The 18,196-nt window shown below is 37.6% G+C and overlaps 1 protein-coding gene across 1 annotated transcript; it reads left to right on the top strand.

Annotated features, from left to right (window-relative positions):
• The first annotated feature begins 255 nt into the window (after positions 1 to 255).
• Positions 256 to 14,765, top strand: cavin1 (caveolae associated protein 1). The gene is made up of 2 exons (XM_005796775.3): positions 256 to 1,002; positions 13,470 to 14,765. The coding sequence occupies exons 1-2, from the start codon at positions 508 to 510 to the stop codon at positions 14,229 to 14,231; spliced, it is 1,257 nt and encodes a 418-aa protein (XP_005796832.1). The 5' UTR covers positions 256 to 507; the 3' UTR covers positions 14,232 to 14,765.
• Positions 14,766 to 18,196: the final 3,431 nt, after the last annotated feature.

Below are 18,196 nucleotides of genomic sequence, written 5' to 3'. Positions count from 1 at the left end.
AATGATAGACAGACAGACAGATAGATAGACAGATGAACAGCTGTTGCTTTTGGAGCTTCATCAAGCTTGTTTTCATGTTCTAGATGTTTTCTGTGATGTTTCCATTAGAGAGCCTCACCTTGCCGTTTTATTTGGGAGTGTTATGCCAATAAGAGGAGGGGGTCTACAAACATTCTGTTAGGCACAGAACGGGGTGGAGCTGCAGCAGTAGGCTGGTACTGGGTGGAGGCTGGGTGTATGAAGGGAAGTGTTTGGCTGGGTGGTTTTGCAGTGAGCAGAGGCATTTGAGTCAGGGCACACATGCTTCAGCTGTGAGAGGCCCCACTCCCCTTGGCTGGCTGACATCCCAGAGCAAAGGCAGAGAGAGGTAGAGAGGATTGTCTGAAAGGAATCTAAAGAGGCAAAAAAGTAAGTTAGGAAGTTGTCTAAAAGAAAGAAAAACAGAATAGGGCTTATCTGAATAGCTTGTTTATTTTGGTAAAGAGGTAGTATATTTAGTTGATAGGTATGGCAGACACAGGAGTCAAAAAGGAACATGTACCCCATGCTGATATACCCTATGATGATGAAGAGGTTGCTCTTGTTGGCGCTGCTACAGAGCCAGCAGTAGATGACGATGACCCAGCTGAAGAAGTGGACCTGGTGCTGGATGCTGGAGGCAAGAGTGAAGCTCAGATGAACGGGGTCATGGTTCTGTCTCTGCTAGACAAGATCATAGGTGTGGTAGACAAGATCCAGCAGACCCAGAATGGACTCGAGGCTCGGCAGGAGGCCATGGAGAAGTCTGTGTCAACCATCCAAGGGGAGCTGGCAAAGCTGTCCAAGAACCACGTCGACACTGCCAACACAGTCAATAAAATGCTGGACAAGGTGCGTAAGGTCAGCGTCAACGTCAAGACGGTGCGCAGTAACCTGGAAAAGCAGGCGGGCCAGATCAAGAAGCTGGAGAGCAACGAGCACGAGCTGCTCAAGAGACGGAACTTCAAAGTCCTTATCTACCAGGTGAAATGTGGAAGAGATGTCTTTTTATAAGTTTATAGCACACCTTTAGTCATAACAGATTCAAATGAATATCTTGAAATCGCTATTGACATAAGTAAAGCTTCACAGTAATGTATTAATCTACTACTTGGTATGTTGCATTCCCCACATCCTGAAAGGAGGTTTGGAAAAGATGTGTGAAATTCACCTGAAAGGCTGTCGCAGCAATCTACTAACCTCATCTCTGCAGAAAGAAAAGTCAAATTATGGCATGAGTTGAGCCTTGTTAGTGGAAATGGAAAGAGGACTGCAGCCATTTCAGGATGAAGGATGAGATGCCAAGGCTATGTAGATTCCATGACATATATCTCAGAATCACTCATTCCTAAAACTTCAGCAAGGCTGTGATGTTTACAAAGTAGTCAACAAAAGCTCTCCTGTCCTCAAAAGCTTCTGTGCAGCTTCTGTTCAGACTAGAACCTGTGACTTTCATGGAAAACTTGGGGCAGGTAGCAATTTTTTCCATTCCACAGGCATACATGATCACCCAATAAAATCTATATAAAGACTCCTGGTTGTAAATGAAAATACAAGCCCTATAAATACTGGCATGTGGAGCTATTTGAGACAGAACCAACGCCCCACTACTGAGGACAGAGTGGTGTTTGGAGTAATGAAAGGTGAAAATATGTTAAATGTTTTTATCTTGATGATGTCTTAAGATAAAGCTAAAATTTATGGCACATAATACTGTACTTAAGTTAATGATTGGACCTATGTAAGCAAAGACAGGCTCAGTTTTAAAGGTACAAAACAGAAGAAGTAGCTTCAAACTAGAAATAACTTGAACATGTGAGCCACAAAAAAAAAAAAATCAAAGAAGCAAGAAAAGAAGTGTCAGCTGTACTAGTCAAAGGACTATAGCTACCTCAGTGAGCAGTTCTTTTTTTTAGCTCGACATGCCGTCATGTCTGACACATGTTGAAGCTGCTCTGTAAAAAAAAAAATCACTTGGATATACAGCAGTAATTTCCTGTATAAACTCAGATGCTTCACTTGCTGGAAAAACGATGAGTTAATCTCAAATACATCTATAGCGAGGGATCTTATGGTGGCAACCATAAGAGGGGTCTCACATGTGTGGAGCTTACTTGGGGCTCTACATTGGCAGGCACAAACCCTTTGCACCGCAAGAGCAGGTTACACTGCTGGCATCCAGCAGAAATCCAATCATAGGCACTTCACCCCAATAAATTACTCAGTAAAGCAGGTGCCTCCTGCTGTTTTGGAGACTGTAAGGCTTTCAGCTATGTTGCAGTGGTTGCCCCTGGCTTCCGGCCTACTTTTTTTTAATTAAAAGGATGACTGTACTGTGTCCAGTTTATCTGACCAAGTGATAGATAGGTCACATATTGGCAGCAATGCAAATCAGCACTGGCTCTCAGCCAGTTTTCACCACTTTCCACTCACTCTGTTTGCGTGTTGATGTGTTAGCGCGAGACAGGTTTAGAATTAGAAATACGGTAAGACTGATGTAAGGGTTGAAGTACAGCGTGTAGAGGTTAAGGCAAGACTCCATGGAATTGCTTCGCCACTTTCTGCGTGTGTGTGTTGGGTTTCACCTACAATGTCAAAGTCGTTCTCGCTCAGATTTCAGTAAAATAAGTGAAATATGTCGCTGTGTGCTACGAGTCATCTTGCTTTTCTTTGTTCAGCTGAGTGCAGGTGCTGTATTTTTGTGTTGTGACACACTGCTGGATGTGCTCTCCGAGAATAGCCGCACAGTTGAGAGTTTCCGGGTTGGGAAACCTGGGATGGAAGCTTTATATTTAAACCTGATGGGACTCAGCATTGCTAGGCAACCGCAGGGCATAGCAATAAAGACATAATTACCACATGCAAATTGCATATCACCATACATAAGATATTATATATATACATATTTTAAATATTCCTCGCTTTGTGGGTGTCCTCACTGCACCGCAGTGCAAGGTTTTCCCCTCAGCATGAATCACATTTACACCGTCATCAGGGCACTGCTGGTGGCAGCCAACAGTGAGTCAATGGAGTCTTTACTTCATATTCTTCTTGCATATTTTCCCTATGACCATTTTATTAATGACATGGCTGTGAATCGTGTTAAAGTGTATGTCACTTAAAATGATTTCTTTTCTCCCCTCATTTCCATGTATCTCATTTATAAGACCAAGTTTCTATTTCATGAGAGGCAAAAAAGAAACTCAAATAAATAGGATATTGTAATTATGTGGGCAAAGTTTAGAATGTGAATTCATGTGCAAGTAATTTGGTTGTTGTTATGAAACGACTGTGAATACGGAATTTAAACATGAACTCATTGCAGCTGCTCAAAATTAGAGAATCAGTCAGAAGGAAGAACTGGAAGGGATCTTTAGCTGTTGTGGTGAGCTTGTTCATCAAATCAGCTAAAGAGTCACAAATGTCTAAAACCTTTGATCTGTCACCCAGCTTGTTGTCTGTGGATGAAATCTGCCCAGGCAACAGCAGAAGCTGCTCCTGCTTTTTGACTGAGGTTATTAATGTAGTCCCAGCATTCTTGCCACAAATATTACATCTGACATTCAACCACCCAGGCTTAGTCACTGTCAACATTTAAACCCAGAACAGAAAACAGGCTTTTAATAATTTAGACTGGACATAACATAGATATTCTTCACAGTGTTATTTATGAAGTCGTGTTTTCTCCTCATTTAAAATTGCACTTATTATGGTAATTATCTGCATGTAGATTCTTGTTTAGTGCGAAATTGATGGTGAATGCTGGATTTCTCGAGCAAAAATAACACTGCTTTGAAAGCTGTTGCATGGGATTTGATCTGGATGTTTCAACATTTTCTGAGTTTTTAAAAAAATTTCAGTGTCCTGAATGTTGCAGCTCAGAAATATCAAATATATATATGATATTCAGCTGCTATGATAATTTTGTACGCCATACTGAAATGTTGAAGCAAGGACTTCAAAAAATAAATGTAATTAATGTTGTTCTAAGCTATCCTTGTCTTTGCTGATAAAGATGTAGTCATTTTGGCATGCCAAATGCTTGGAGTGGCTGATATGCCAAGAGAGACCCACTCATTCATTTGTCTTGTACTTATTTGACCACCGTATAGAGCTTGTATAGAGCGCTGAACCTTTGCATTGCCCAAATGGCAAAGTGATCATTAAATAGTATAAAGTTAGTCTTATATCAAAGTCCACTGTTGGAAAAGGACAGAATAACAGGAGAAAATTTACAAAAGGAGAACTTCAAGAAGAAAACGATCAGGTTAAGATTTGAGTCTGAGACCTTCTTGCTGCTAATCAACAATGCTAACCACTTTTTTTTTTAGATTTGAACAGTAGCAAACCGACCATAGTTTGTGACCCTGAAGGGTGTGTCAGCCTGACTAGGAGGTCAGCAGCACAGGAGTACCACAGGAAACTGTACTCTCACCATTTGCTTTAACACTGTAAACCTTAGACTTCCAGTTCAAATTTGAGACCTGTCAGCTCCAGAAATATCTGAATGACTTTAAAGTTTGCAGACTATGATGAAGAACCAAAGGATCACTTTGTGGAAATGTGTGGAAGCAATAATTTAATCATGAACGTGAACACAACAAAGATTTCTACTATGGGTGAAGATGTTAAGATGGTGGCATAAATAAGTTGGTATTTGTCTGGAAAAAAGAGCAAAGCAACCTTTGCTTCTTGTGGGAGTTTTTCAGACTCAGTGCAAAACAGATTGTTACAGAAGATTTTTGTTGTCAAGTCTTGTTTTTGAAGAAACTTTGAGTTTTTACTTTTTTTACATTTAGTTTTTCTTTAGTATTGTTAAGGTGTTTGTAATTGAGTTGAACTAAATTGGGCTGAATTGAGTTTCATTAGTTCTAAAGTGAGAAAGATGTGTATTAGCAGTATTTAGTCTCTGACCTGGCATGAATGTCAGACACAAATATATGGTCTCATGCACAGAAAAAAAGTGATGATTTTCAAAATTCATGCAATTTAAACTTTAATGACTCGCTGACTTTGATCAAAAACTTGTATGAATCAATTTCATGAAACTCTACATGTGTCTTCATCTAGTTTATGCAATATAATCCACCAGTCTGTGACATGGTGAGACGGTATTCCTGCGTCTGGAATCAGGGTGTGTTTGGATGCTCCTCAAAAACGACGTTAGCTATGTGGTCATTCTATCAGGGAGTTAGAGGACTTCTCAGTTACAGACTACTCTAACAACTCTATGCAGAGCTCCAATCCCAGCCAGAGAGTGCTCCCTGTACACCACTGCTCACTTCTCTGTCATAGATTTTCAACTTGCCCGTCTCTGTAACAGCATAGTTTCTCTTACTCCAGACGTAGAATTCCAACCATGGGAAGCCCTTTGGCCTCTTTACTGAATTGTTGTGTCCCTGCATAGACTGCATGTCAGCACCTCTACAATGAAGTGTTTTCAATTACCTATCAGGTCATAGCAAGTAAAACCAAGTAACTTGAGTGAAAGGAAGTCAACAAGCAGCACAAAGATAGAGCTCTGATTCATTCTGCTGGCATCTCTGCACCCCCACTTCAGACGCCACTCCCCCTTATCTCTCCTACAATCGAGATGGCCTATTTTAATCCCAATCAGACGTCTAATCCAGAACTGATAGCATAGCTCTTCCAGTATTACCAACACACTCCCTGTCTCCATTTTCTGTCTATAGAGAGATTGCACTAAGCCTAAATAACAACTGTTTCCCATGTTCATTCATTTTTAAGTTGAACCCAAAGTTGTACAATAAATCCCCAAAATGTAAACATCTCAAGTTACCAAGTTTTAGTGATGTAGAGCAGATGATTATTTCAGAACTTCACTTGTTTGTTTTTTTTGTTTTACATTTGCTTTGTGCAGTTAAACTGAAAGACAATCAGTCAAATCTATTTAAAGGTAAAATGTAAAACAAGAAAAAAGTGTGTACAATGACAGACATATACTTAGTTTTATACAATTTTTGACCAACATTTGATCTTGATATCTGATATGTTATGTTGGCCACAACATACCAGTTATGGCCAGTAGAAAAGAAATTACATCACAATTGAATAGATTTGGAGAACTTTAGGTAAAGATGACGTGAAGTTTTAAAAAAAAACGTGTCTTTTTTTCAGTTGAATTATACAACATATGACACAGTCAAAAAATTCATGTTAGGAAAATTGTGTAAAGAGCCATTCTCTTCAATATTGTATTACGGAACATGGGAACAATAGTTTCTATCGTCAGTACTTTATCTGAGCTGGACTACTTCCTTGAGTCCTCTGGTTGTTTATGGTAATTCTAAATAATGCCGTCTGTGTACATATTAATTTAAAAATAAATTTATGTTTACACTTAAATTATGTCTTAATCCTTTTTATTTAATTTTAAGTAAGAAATAAATGTGTTTCTCAAAATGTAGCACTATCCTAATACCATGAAGATAATATCTGTTATGTTTGTGTTCCAGTGTTATCTCTTATTTTAGCAGCGGAGAGCGACATCATGGAGCCAGAGTGTTGTTTCTTTTGGCTCATTTAAATGCAGGTTACTGTTTGAGGGTTCCCTTTTTTCTTTTAACACATGTATATTTTGTTGATAACAAGAAGGAAATGAGTTCACCCTGAAGCAAAAACAACCCTTTCCCCTCCTTTTGTTTGGAATTCTTTCATATTTTAAAAAGTGCAGACCATTGTTTTTTCTCTAAAAGTTGTTCCATTAACGTCCCTGTGAAGCAAGCCTCATTTGCCACCGCATTGTTTTTCTTTTCTCTTTGCTGTTCCAAAGCAAAAATAACAAATCTGAGTAAGCAGTGATGTGGAACATTTCAAACACTTACCTGTCAGTCAGGCCTATGGACCGTACAGCACAACAAACAAGTGTAATTTGATAAAGTAGCTCAAAGTGCTGCTTGTAAGGGCTTTTGTACCGTTGTTTGCCTGTGTTAAAGTGGGTGTTGGTGCAAATGGATTTACTGGTAATGTTATTTCATCCTATTCAGTTCATTTAGTTACAGAAAATACAAAGAGAAATGACCCTAACTTTTAAGCATATTCCACAAATGTGGCTGAAGTCTTGATTTTGAGAAAGCAATTCCTGAAGTTTTATGTTATCTTGCTTTATCCATCCTGAAATGTATTTGATGGGTTTCTGGATCTTTCTCCTGATTGGAAGTTGCAACAACTGACCAAAACTATTACCATATAAACCATATCTGTAACATAGCATTTGTGTATTGAATTGTGATAAATTGTGCAATGAAAATAGTAAAAAACCAAACAAAAAAATGTTGCTTCCTGACATGGCTCCATCCCAAATTTGTGCTGCAATTTGACTGATGCAGCATATTCATTTCATCAGCAAAATTTACTCAGCCAAAAATAATTAGCATTGTCTTAAACAATGCCAGAAGGAGGTCTTGAGTTACTCCTGGTAAATTTAAATTCCTTCTCATTTCTCCACACATGCCCATCCCACATCCCGTGGCATCAAACAGGATGTACCAACTGGAAGACAGATCAGGTCAACATCTAGTTTGAACAGTTGTAGCTGTCATCCAGCTACTTGGCCAGGGAACAAATATGTGTCCTCATACCACGTTTCAGCTCTGGGCAATGCTGCTGATACTCTCCAAGCTTATTCGGCACATTGTCCCCATATGAATGAGAACATAATCAGAGTAAAACACTAGCTAAATGTTTTGACTTCTGAATATTTCTTTCTCAACAAAAGTTATTCAGAAATTATGTTTATTACTTAATCCAACTTTTCAGTTGAATAAAATCTAAACTGACACCATATATATTGTTTTTAGCATTGATTATGTCAGCTAACAGAGGAAGATGAAAAAAGCCATCGAAAAAAAAGTGTAATCTTGGTCAATAAATAAATTGATATACAATGATCATTGCCCAAGAAAATGGTTTTGGATATTGAATTGAAGCAAAAAAGAGACAACAAAAAATTGAAAGTGAACATGTTCATTGAAAAAAAAATTATACATTTAGCGTGTTAAAAAAAAAGTCTTGTTTCAAATTTTGTTCTTATTCTAGTCCTGAAATGTTTCAGATTATCAAACTAATTTTAATATCACAGATGACCTGGATAAAGTAAAAATGCCACAGAGATTTAATGTATGCACCACCAAAATCAGCCTGGCTTTTTGTAAAAAATAAATAAATAAATAAATAACAATAATAATTTTAAAAAAAACGTAATTTATCCCTAAATCTAAGTGGAGGGTTTTTGAGCGTTAATGGCCAAAGAGTCTCTTGCAGATTTTAAGTCTGGACCTTAAAGATTTGTTGAAATGTTCTTGGAGTGATTTTGAAATTGCTTTGTAACATATTTCTAGACATATAGATGTAAGTAATTTTGTTCCTGTTATTCTGAATTTTTCTTAGAGACGTAGATTTTTTTTTTTCATCTTCATAAATGTAATAAGTGAAACTGAACCAGAAAAAACTTGAGCAAAAGCAAAACTTTAGATGACCAAGCAGCAACTTTTCTAATAAATAGCTGTTTAATTGCTTTAAGTTGACAATTTGGTAATGAAAGCAACATGTTTTTGGTGAGAATCCACAGTCAGACTCACCTTTATGGTTCATTCCACTGCTTATGTGGCATATGAAGCTTTTGCTTTGTGCATCTGAGTACACCCGGGGATTTATAGTAGCCTTGGCATTAGGTTTTGCATGCTCTCAAATATTTTTGGAAGATTAATCTATTACTAATAAAAATAATAGCCATATTAGGTTCAGTGGGAGCAACATTTTGTTAGCTGAGTTAGGATTAGCCTTTAAACTATTTAGAAACAGTGACACGTTTGTCTTTTGTAGTCAAGAAAAACAAATTAAATAAGTTACTATGCAACAAACCTACAATATGATGTTAGAGAAATGTTTTCCCTGCACACAAACACTTATATGTATGCCAGTAAGCACATGTACTTATGCATTTACACAGGTTAAGACTGAACTGTTGCTTTAAAAAATTGCGAAACAGGACTCTATTGTAAACAAAATGCCCTCAACTTCATTTAATTTCAATACAGATTTTTTTGCTGACGGTGGGGATCTATGAGTCATAGTAGATATTTCAGCTTTTCCACTGAAAATACTCCAGTTCCCTCACACACATTAACAATGGCTTGATTCAGAGCCTTGAGAGCAAAATTTTCAATGGGCGAAAATAACCATCTGAAGTAGGGCATTGGCTTAAGAGCACAGGAAACATTTATACTCCCTCTTCACTAAGTTATGCATAAAAAGAGAAAATGATACAACCACATGAATAATATTCTACATCCTTTTTATGTAAATGAAAATTATTTAAACATAGATACTTACAGAATATGCATATTTATCACAACTCTTTTTTTAATCTTAGGTGAGCTAGTCTATAGGGAATACAAACATATAAACTAAGTTGAAGTAAGACTGAAAAAGATATAATTAAAAAGTCTACTTAATGTACCACTTTGTCAGTACAGATTGTACTATTGAAGAGAATGAAGTCATTATATAATACCTTCACATACTGTTTCCAGTGTTCTTGGCAGCTCACATTAACACAAGAATGGAAAACTCAATTTTACATCATTAAGTGTGAATAACTGTGCTGAGATTTCAGTGGTTTCAGAGTCAAGAACTGTGGAAAGCCTGAGCTATAGAAATCAAAGAGCTCCATTTGATGTTGGCTTTCTGGTAAATAAAACCTCTCACTTTGAATGAATCTGTATGCAAGCTGTGGTTTAGTCCAGCACCATTGGAACTAATTATATCTCAAAAACTTCATTCCCTAGAATTTGCATTTTGCCGTAAGTCATCTGACTCACCTTTGAAATACCTAAAGGAGTAGTAGGCGGGTGGCCAGTCCCCTATGAATTGCCTAAGGTTTATTTTGGACAGTGTAGGAACCTTTAGAATTAATGACCAGAGTACATTAGCGGTTTTATTATAGCCTGCAAGCAGTCTCTGGACATCAAAGCGTCCTGATGCAGGTTCATGCAGAGATGTAACACGCGAACCTCCAACCCATGTCAAACTCTCCCTTGGCCTTCTCCCACTCTTAAGCGACATATCGGTCAGAGACATCACTCACTGTGAATGCTAGCAGCACAGCTGCAAGGAGTGGACAGGGTAAGACAGCTGCTCCAGTGACTCATTGAAGAGGCCTTTCATCACACTGCCTCTAAAGGAATAGTGTGTGTGTCTGTTTATCTTCCAGCCTGTTAAATGGTTGCATGGATGTAGGTGGATTAAGAGCATCTGTTAACAGTGTGCGGACTTATCTAAACAGTGAGTCTGACATTTTCCGACGCTTGTACCTTCAGTTTTAATTTAGCTTGATATTATTCTGATTTATTTATGATGCAAACTGGAAAGTAATAAAAGGTTGGCATTGGCAGGGAGTGAAAGCTGAATCTAACTATAATTACCACTAATATGACAGTTTTAAGATATCTCACTATAATTTTCTTTTAGTAGTTGTTTGAATGAGGCTTATATCCATTAAATATATTTTTAGTTAACTTGTTTAAATATTTCTTAGATTAGTGTAGGTATTCACTACAACATCTGGATAAATAATCTTGGTAATGGAGACAGAAAGAAGCCAGCAGTTCATGGCACCGTTTCCGTTGTTGTCCATAGTGACAATGTATCATATTACACCTTTAGCTGACACAGAATTTTACCCATCTGGTGCAGAAAATAAAACAGCCTTTGGTTGTCATGAGAAGGTACGATAATGTTTTGCTTGTAAGAGCTTTCCTCAAACATTTACAAAATTAACATTTCCCCCAAAAGGAGAGCTCTCATCTCAGAGTGGTGGCCATTCTGTTTCGAATAGCATTTTTTATGTCTCCAAACCTATTTTCTATTCCTGAATCATTTAATGTTCTTCACAGATAGCCAAGTATATGCAACCGTTCAAAAACAGGATGCTTAAGATCAACTTTTCCATGAGGACCACTTAGTTACTCCTGTTGGAAAGAGCCATCAACAAGGGAGGTTTATGTTATTTAACAGAAGATTCTTAGTCCCCGCTCCCTTGGCGCCTGTCAGTGAATACATTCACACAGCGGGCAAACTTTTCCGCTGCTGTGAAGTAGTAAATCTGTGGAGAGTGGAAGGTAACACAGGGACGCTAATGTATTTAACATATTCAGACAGAGGCTCTCAGTCGTGTGTTTTGTTATCAGGGCGGGAAACCCAAACAGGGTTCACTGATGTCATCACGATTTCCTTAGAGCTCAATGGACTGTAAACAGGAAAGTTTTTACCCATATTCCTAAGAGCCTCAAACTTCTTGCATATTTATTTCATATCTATCTGTAATGAAATATGTTTTAGTCACTTTTGAGAGATGCCTGTCTCATTTCAGCAACATCATTACTCAATGTTGTTCACAAATACATCCATAATATATCCATATTATTTATGACTTCTGTTCCAGCGTTAAGTTCTTTGCATCCCAAATTTACTGGTCTATGAGAGGGTAAACTTGCACTACTATGTCATTATCAATAAAATGCTCTCAAAGCAACAAAATGATTGTTTATTGAAATGATTAGTGGGACAATTTAACATCCAGCAAATTTGCTAATGTGACAGGAGTATATATATATCTACATATACATCTATACAAATATACGTATAGAAATGTGCTATTTATGCAGCTCAGCTCAATCTTCAGTAGCCAGCATGGCCTGCATGATGAGGTGGTTACTATGGTTGCAGCATGCTGTGTTTATCTGTTGCTGTACTGCAGGGGATGGTGTTGTTCAGCTGGGGCGAGGGGTGGGCTGTCTGTAGGGCCGAGCTATGCAGTGGCTGGTGGCCAGAGGAGGGTAGATGGAATCCAGAAAGCAGAAAAGGCCAGCTCAAAATAAACGCGCACACAGTGGGTCGGCCAGTGCCACCATATATACACCACCGGATATGAAGGCAATGTATGTTTTGTGGTTGTGTGGCAGTATTTAAACAGTGTAGAAAATTCTGACAGGTGCTTCTCTTTTACAAGTCCGACATAAGGCATATTATCTTTCTCTATCAATAGAAACAACATCATTTATGAGTTGCTGATCATCCATACCTTTTATTTGTCAGTTGTTCTCTTCTGTGTGCTGGTGTTTAACTGCCACAATTTATTCCTGCTATCAAAATATTGGATTGAAAGATATTGTTTAGGGGACCTTCACAAATAATCATCTCCTTTGTCAGAAGACATTTAGTCTGTTTATGTTTATAATAATGATTTAAGTTCTCAGTACACCCTTTCAAAAGTTACAATTCTGATTTTTGCACTGACATCACAGAACTAATAGAGAAAAAAAATCACCCTGACCTTTCCTTGGAGATCTGACAACAATGTAAGACCTGTAGTCCCTTTAGGAGTTTGTTAGCATGATAGGAGCGAAATCACATTCTTTAGTCCTGAAAGTCATGGTAAGAGGCTGCAAAAAGCTCATAGTCCACCTGTCACCTATTCAGCACTTGTTTCTTTCCTTGTGTCCTCAAGGATACCAACATAGCAGTTTATGAATAAAAAGATAAACTTTCTTTTCCTCTCTTGCTGTCTTGGTTAAAAGAAAAGCAAGGTGGGAGTTTCTGACTCTGTTAATCTCTCTTTATTAAATGCTAACTTTCTACACTCAACACAAATCAGTCCCTGTTCTTTTTTCCTTGATTTGCATATGAAGACTTCTTCAACCAAGTGTGAATCTGCTGTGCTTTTGTGCTGCGGGTTTTAAGTGAAACTGCGTACATTATAAGATGAAGTGATGAAATCAAAGTAGCCTTTGAATTATGAAACATTGATAGTTTGCATGTAAATGCAAATGGTTTGGTATTTTTTTTTTGGCTATAAAATATACTTAGGATTTCTGTCATACACCTCTCCTAAAATGTGTCTTTCAAAAGACTTGGTTTAGGATTCAAAGCAAAAATTATACCAAATGACAGGAAGTAATGTGGTTTTATGCAAGATGTTCTTGGCTTTCATTTCAGGTTGATTGCAGTAGCAGAAAACATGCTCTGGAGTTAAATATTACTTAACTTAAAAGTTAAGTAATATTTAATATATATGCCACAGTACAAATTATGCTTATTGGGTTGAAATCTTTGCAAATTTTATTAGAGGTGTTCATTTTACACCACTAGGTGGCATTCTGCACCAGCTGCAGCTTTGCGTTGCATATTAAGATAATGAGTCACTCTGCAAACTATCATGCTCACATTTTCCATCTCAGTTTTGGTTCATCAGGGTAGGGGGGGGGGTGTTTTTCTGAAGCAGGTAGCTTTCATTCCAGAATAAATCAAATAACATTGTTGTATTGTTTCCAAAAAAGTAGCTATCATGTTGCAATCTGGTTTAATTCACACTCAGTTTCAGCAATTTAATAGTTCATTTTTCTCTTCTCCCTTCCTTTTTCTACTGTCAGGACCAAGTGAAGACACCAAAGGAATCCAAGCCCAGGACAGCAGAGACAGCTGAAAGCAAAGCAGTGGCAGACCTAGAGCAAATACCTGAGGATGGACAAGAAGGAGTTAAAGAAAGTCTCAATTCTGATGAAGAAATTGAAGTTGAAGAAATTATCGAAGAGTCTCGTACAAAGCGTCTCCAACGTTCCACCAAGCAGCAAGTAGACAACATAAAGAAGGCCTTTTCCAAAGAAAAAATGGAGAAAACCAAACTAAAGACCAAGGAAAACTTGGAAAAGACCAAGCAAAGGACCCGCGAGAACCTGGAGAAGACGAGGCAGAAAACCCGTGACAATCTTGAGAAGACGAAGCACAACCTCGAGAAAAAGATCAACAAACTTGGAACCCGCATGACCCCCAACCAGGAGCGAAGGGCAAAGATGAAAAGCTCCAAAGATAAGTTCAAGAAATCCCTCACTCCTGATCATACAGAGTTTGCTCGCTCCAAGACAACCGTGTACCGCGTCCCCCCCTTTACTTTCCACGTGAAGAAGATCCGGGAAGGGGAGGAGGAGGTGGTGCAAAACACAGAGATGGTTGAGGTGACAGAGGGAGAGGCACAGCCAGAGGGAGAGAACGGGCTGGGTATGCATGTGGAGTTGGAGGAAGGAGAGCTGGTGAGTGTAGATGGCCCAGAGATGCAGGGTCTGGTAGAGATAACTGAGGACTCTCAGCTGGTCAGGGTGGAACCAGAGCATCTAAAGAAGGTTGGAAGTGAATAAAGACGTCCAGAGGACAAGTAAAGAATGAGAAGGAAACAATGTTGATGAATGAGTCTAATCGAAAGGACACTGTAATGATCTTAGAGACTTTACTGAGGTGATTACTGAATGACACCTCATTTGCTCTTTTGTCATTTTATTGTACCCAGCAGCAACAATGATTTCCATGTTTGCTCATATCTGTTATGCAAATAATAGATATGTATATATATAATAATGCTAGCTTTTGAAATAGATTGTTATGCTAGACATATGTGTATCAAGTGTTTCAAGTGTTTGATTTTCTTTTTTTTCTGTTTTTGGTTTGACTAACTGCCTGTCTGAAGCAAAGGCACAGTAAAAAAAAAAAAGTTTTAATACCTCATAATAAAAAAATGAAGCTAAGCCTTTCACCTGTTTGGCATGCAAGTTGTTATGAATGACCAGTGGTGGTTTTTGATATGGGTGATGTGACTTTGTACCCAGGTGCCAAACAGCTTTGGGGTAACCCGAGGCCAAAAAAATAAATAAATAATTTGACATTTGCACCCTGAACACGTTTTCTATTGTATATTTGTATACTTTGTCAGTAGGATTGGTAGTTTCTCTGAGGTGTAGAAACAAGAAATATTGGGGGGTTTGCTAATGTTGCTAAAATTAGAAACCGACCATTCTAATTTGGCACTAAATAAAAGTGCTATGGATGTGTTTTTAATGGACTCTGGATTGCATTTTACCATCTCCAATTGAAAATGACACATATAAAAATGACACACAGTCTATTTGTGAAAAGACAAAAGTCTTTCTTGGCAGTAGAACCATTCTATGTAAAGATCAGCACGACACTGTGTAGACTGGTTAATTCTGAACTGAATCATTCTACACTATTACAGATCTTTAAAGTTTTTGATTTGTAAAACAGTTAGTCTATCAGTAAAAAAATAGGGATTAAATTAAGGTTTCTTATTTTTTCAAAACATAGTGTCCTTATATGGCTGGTGTCAGATCTTGATTCACTTTGCAGGAAGTAAATCGGAGAGAACTCATCAAAGTTGCTCTTTTCTTCAGTTCTGTTTGTAACATCTATGGACAGAGTTTCTGGGCACAGTCAAACTGTTGAGGCATTAAGATCCAAAATGAATCCTAAGGTCAACATCTCCATACTGTTGGCTTCGTCAAACCCTGATCTATAGCTTTCACTGGATTGGTTTGTAGCCAAGGGCGAAGTGGCCGGGAGAATCAATAAGTCCAAGACCATAGTACAGAATGCATGAAGAAACGGAGTATAACAGGGGAATAAGTGTTTAAATACTGAGAGAGTGAATACTGGAGTAACAAGCTGAGACTGATTAACTAACAGGCTGCAGGTATGAGGGGAGAGAACAGATGGGATGCTGAGGAGAGAGATAGAGAAAGAGAGAGAGATAGTGACACAAGGGAACAAGGAGGAATAAAACACAAACAGGGCAACTGGGAAATCAAATATAACCTAGACAAAAACATAACCATACAAAATAAATAATAATAAACATAATCTAGCTATAATAGCTATGAACAGATTGAACTAAAGTGTAAGAGAAACAAGACTGATCTGACAATGATAAATAGTAACTAAGAGAAACACAGACAACAAATAATCAAAATGATATGACCCAAGATCCTGATAATTTTAGACATTGAAGCAAATATTACTTATTTACTACTATCAAAAATAATTTGAGTAACTAAAAAACTTTTCAAACAACCATTTCATTTATTAAAGCAACTGTCACGATTTGGTGGTGAGAGGTGGTGAGGCAGACGCAGCAGAACCAGGTAAGATGAGTAATGGAGGTTTTAATGTACACAACACAGTCCAACCAACGGGCAGCACGGCCGAGCAGAAAGCCAGGGCTCGACGCCGGTAGCAACCGCTAAACCAACGGACAACACGAAGGACTCAGAACACACATTAGACGAGGACCCGACGAGGACGCAGACACACAGGTGGCACTAAATACACACAGGGTAATTAGGGAATGAGAAACACCTGGGAGTAATCGAGGGGAGAACAGGACAACATGGAGACACAGAGACACAGAAAACTCGAAATTAACACACAGAAAACACAGAACATGACAGCAACAAAGCTATCTAAATCAAACTGGCCCAGTATCAAAATGAAATTGCCACCCTAGTGAAACTGCAGATCAAATATTGACTCACTAAACACATTTTTGGAAAACTCAGTTCAATTTCACTAGCCGCACTCAAGACTGATTACTTCATGACCTGCATAATCCAAATACACTTAAACTTAACCTGTGTGGCTCTATAAAGTGGGCTAAAAGAGCTCAGTTGTTCCTAGTGCCTTAGTTAAGGTTCAAGATTCTAAATTAAGAAACACTTGGCAAAAATGCTGGCCTTGAGAGAGGCTCAAGGTCAAAATCATTGCTTACATGGACACAAAGAATCATCACAAATTTACCGAAAATAAAATCTCGTTCAACAATTTTTGGAAAAATCTTATTATATTGCTATTATTATTAACAGTCTATTATTATTAGGTCAAAATCACTCAAAGGAAAAAAATCCTTAAGTACGTGAATGATTTTTGCCTCCACTCAGTGCAAGCCCACAACAAAGAAGTGAGAAGCAATATCTTTAGCTTTCACACACTGAGTAAGTTTGGAAAGATAATTTTTGAACCACCCTCACACCTGTTCTGTCAGACCCAACACCAATATATATTTATTTTTTGCTTTAACAGTACATGATCTACAGTGTCAAAAGTGTTAAAAGGTAAATGAAAAGGGCTGCACAGTTCTTGTTATTGTTTAATATGTCGAATGCAATAACTTATTGATATTGAGACTTGCTGTAGTTGTACTGTGTCCTTTTTTAAAGCTAGACTGGAAATGTGACATAATATTTTAACTGATGAGATACATCTTCATATAAAATAATGTAATGAGAATGTGAGCAACAAAGAATGTGTTTTTTAGAAGTGAATTAACTGGGGCAGAGTGCAGAAGCAGACTATTTACTAACACTTTTATAATAAATACCATGGATTGTTCAGCAAAGCAGAGAAATATACTGTGAAAAATGTTAAAAATGACCGTCAATAGATTTGCAATAAATTGTAAGAATTTTGGAACAATGGGACATTTTCTTTAAAAAAACATTAATTTAATGTATCACCATACTATAAGCAAAACTGTTATTGTATTCAGCCATTGAGCAATGTGCTGTATTTGATTTTATGCCGTACTTTGTTGACAGACTGTTCAGAACTTGGTAGCATGTGTAATGATTATTTTCTGAAATTGTCTGAAACAATTAAAAAAAAAATTGTAACTAGTACTGTATTACAAGCTCTACCGTGTGTCCTTGGTTCCTCTATGTAAGTAAAACACTTAAAGTGAAGTTTCCAATGTTTTGCAAAACTTATGTGGTCAAATATTTATGGTTTCATCCATTTGTGTGGTGTTTATTGTGCATGTAAGATGCATTTAGAAATGAACTCACAAAGGTTCTCTGATCCCACATTTGCACGCAGAAAGAAAAACAGCTGTCTCCATGGTCATAATTTATCTCAGTACATTTGAATGTCCTCTTTCTGAAATTGATGACAGAAAGAAAATAGTCTGAAGAAACAAATTAGATTAATGACTAACTATGGATGTTAAAATTACCATCCTAAATTAAGCTGAATAAAATCAGCACATCATTGAGACTTATATAAGACATGCGACTGCAGTTAATGTCAGAACATTGCAACAATATCCCGCTAAAAAATTTTCAGACACCAACTGCAATAATGTGCAGATCCACTGAATAATGAAAAGAATGTCTGCTCAGATGGAAAAAGCTATCTGCTCATAAATCTTAAAATATAGCTGTCATCTTTTGACAGGAAAAAAGGGCAAAGTAGGATGAAAGGGTGCTGCTGTAATTGCAATATGCTCATGACTTGATGCCAATGGACAATGACAGTGTTCAAC

This window comes from Xiphophorus maculatus, chromosome 16, assembly GCF_002775205.1.
Source record: "Xiphophorus maculatus strain JP 163 A chromosome 16, X_maculatus-5.0-male, whole genome shotgun sequence".
NCBI classification, from domain to species: domain Eukaryota; kingdom Metazoa; phylum Chordata; class Actinopteri; order Cyprinodontiformes; family Poeciliidae; genus Xiphophorus; species Xiphophorus maculatus.
The sequence above is the reverse complement of the archived record's forward strand: the minus strand, read 5'-3'. Positions and strand labels throughout refer to the sequence as shown.

Bases quoted from the DNA above. Each gene is read 5' to 3' on its own strand.
- cavin1 (XM_005796775.3), top strand. From the start codon at position 508: ATGGCAGACACAGGAGTCAAAAAGGAACATGTACCCCATGCTGATATA. The intron at 1,003-13,469 runs GTGAAATGTGGA...TTCTACTGTCAG, and splicing joins TCAAAGTCCTTATCTACCAG to GACCAAGTGAAGACACCAAA.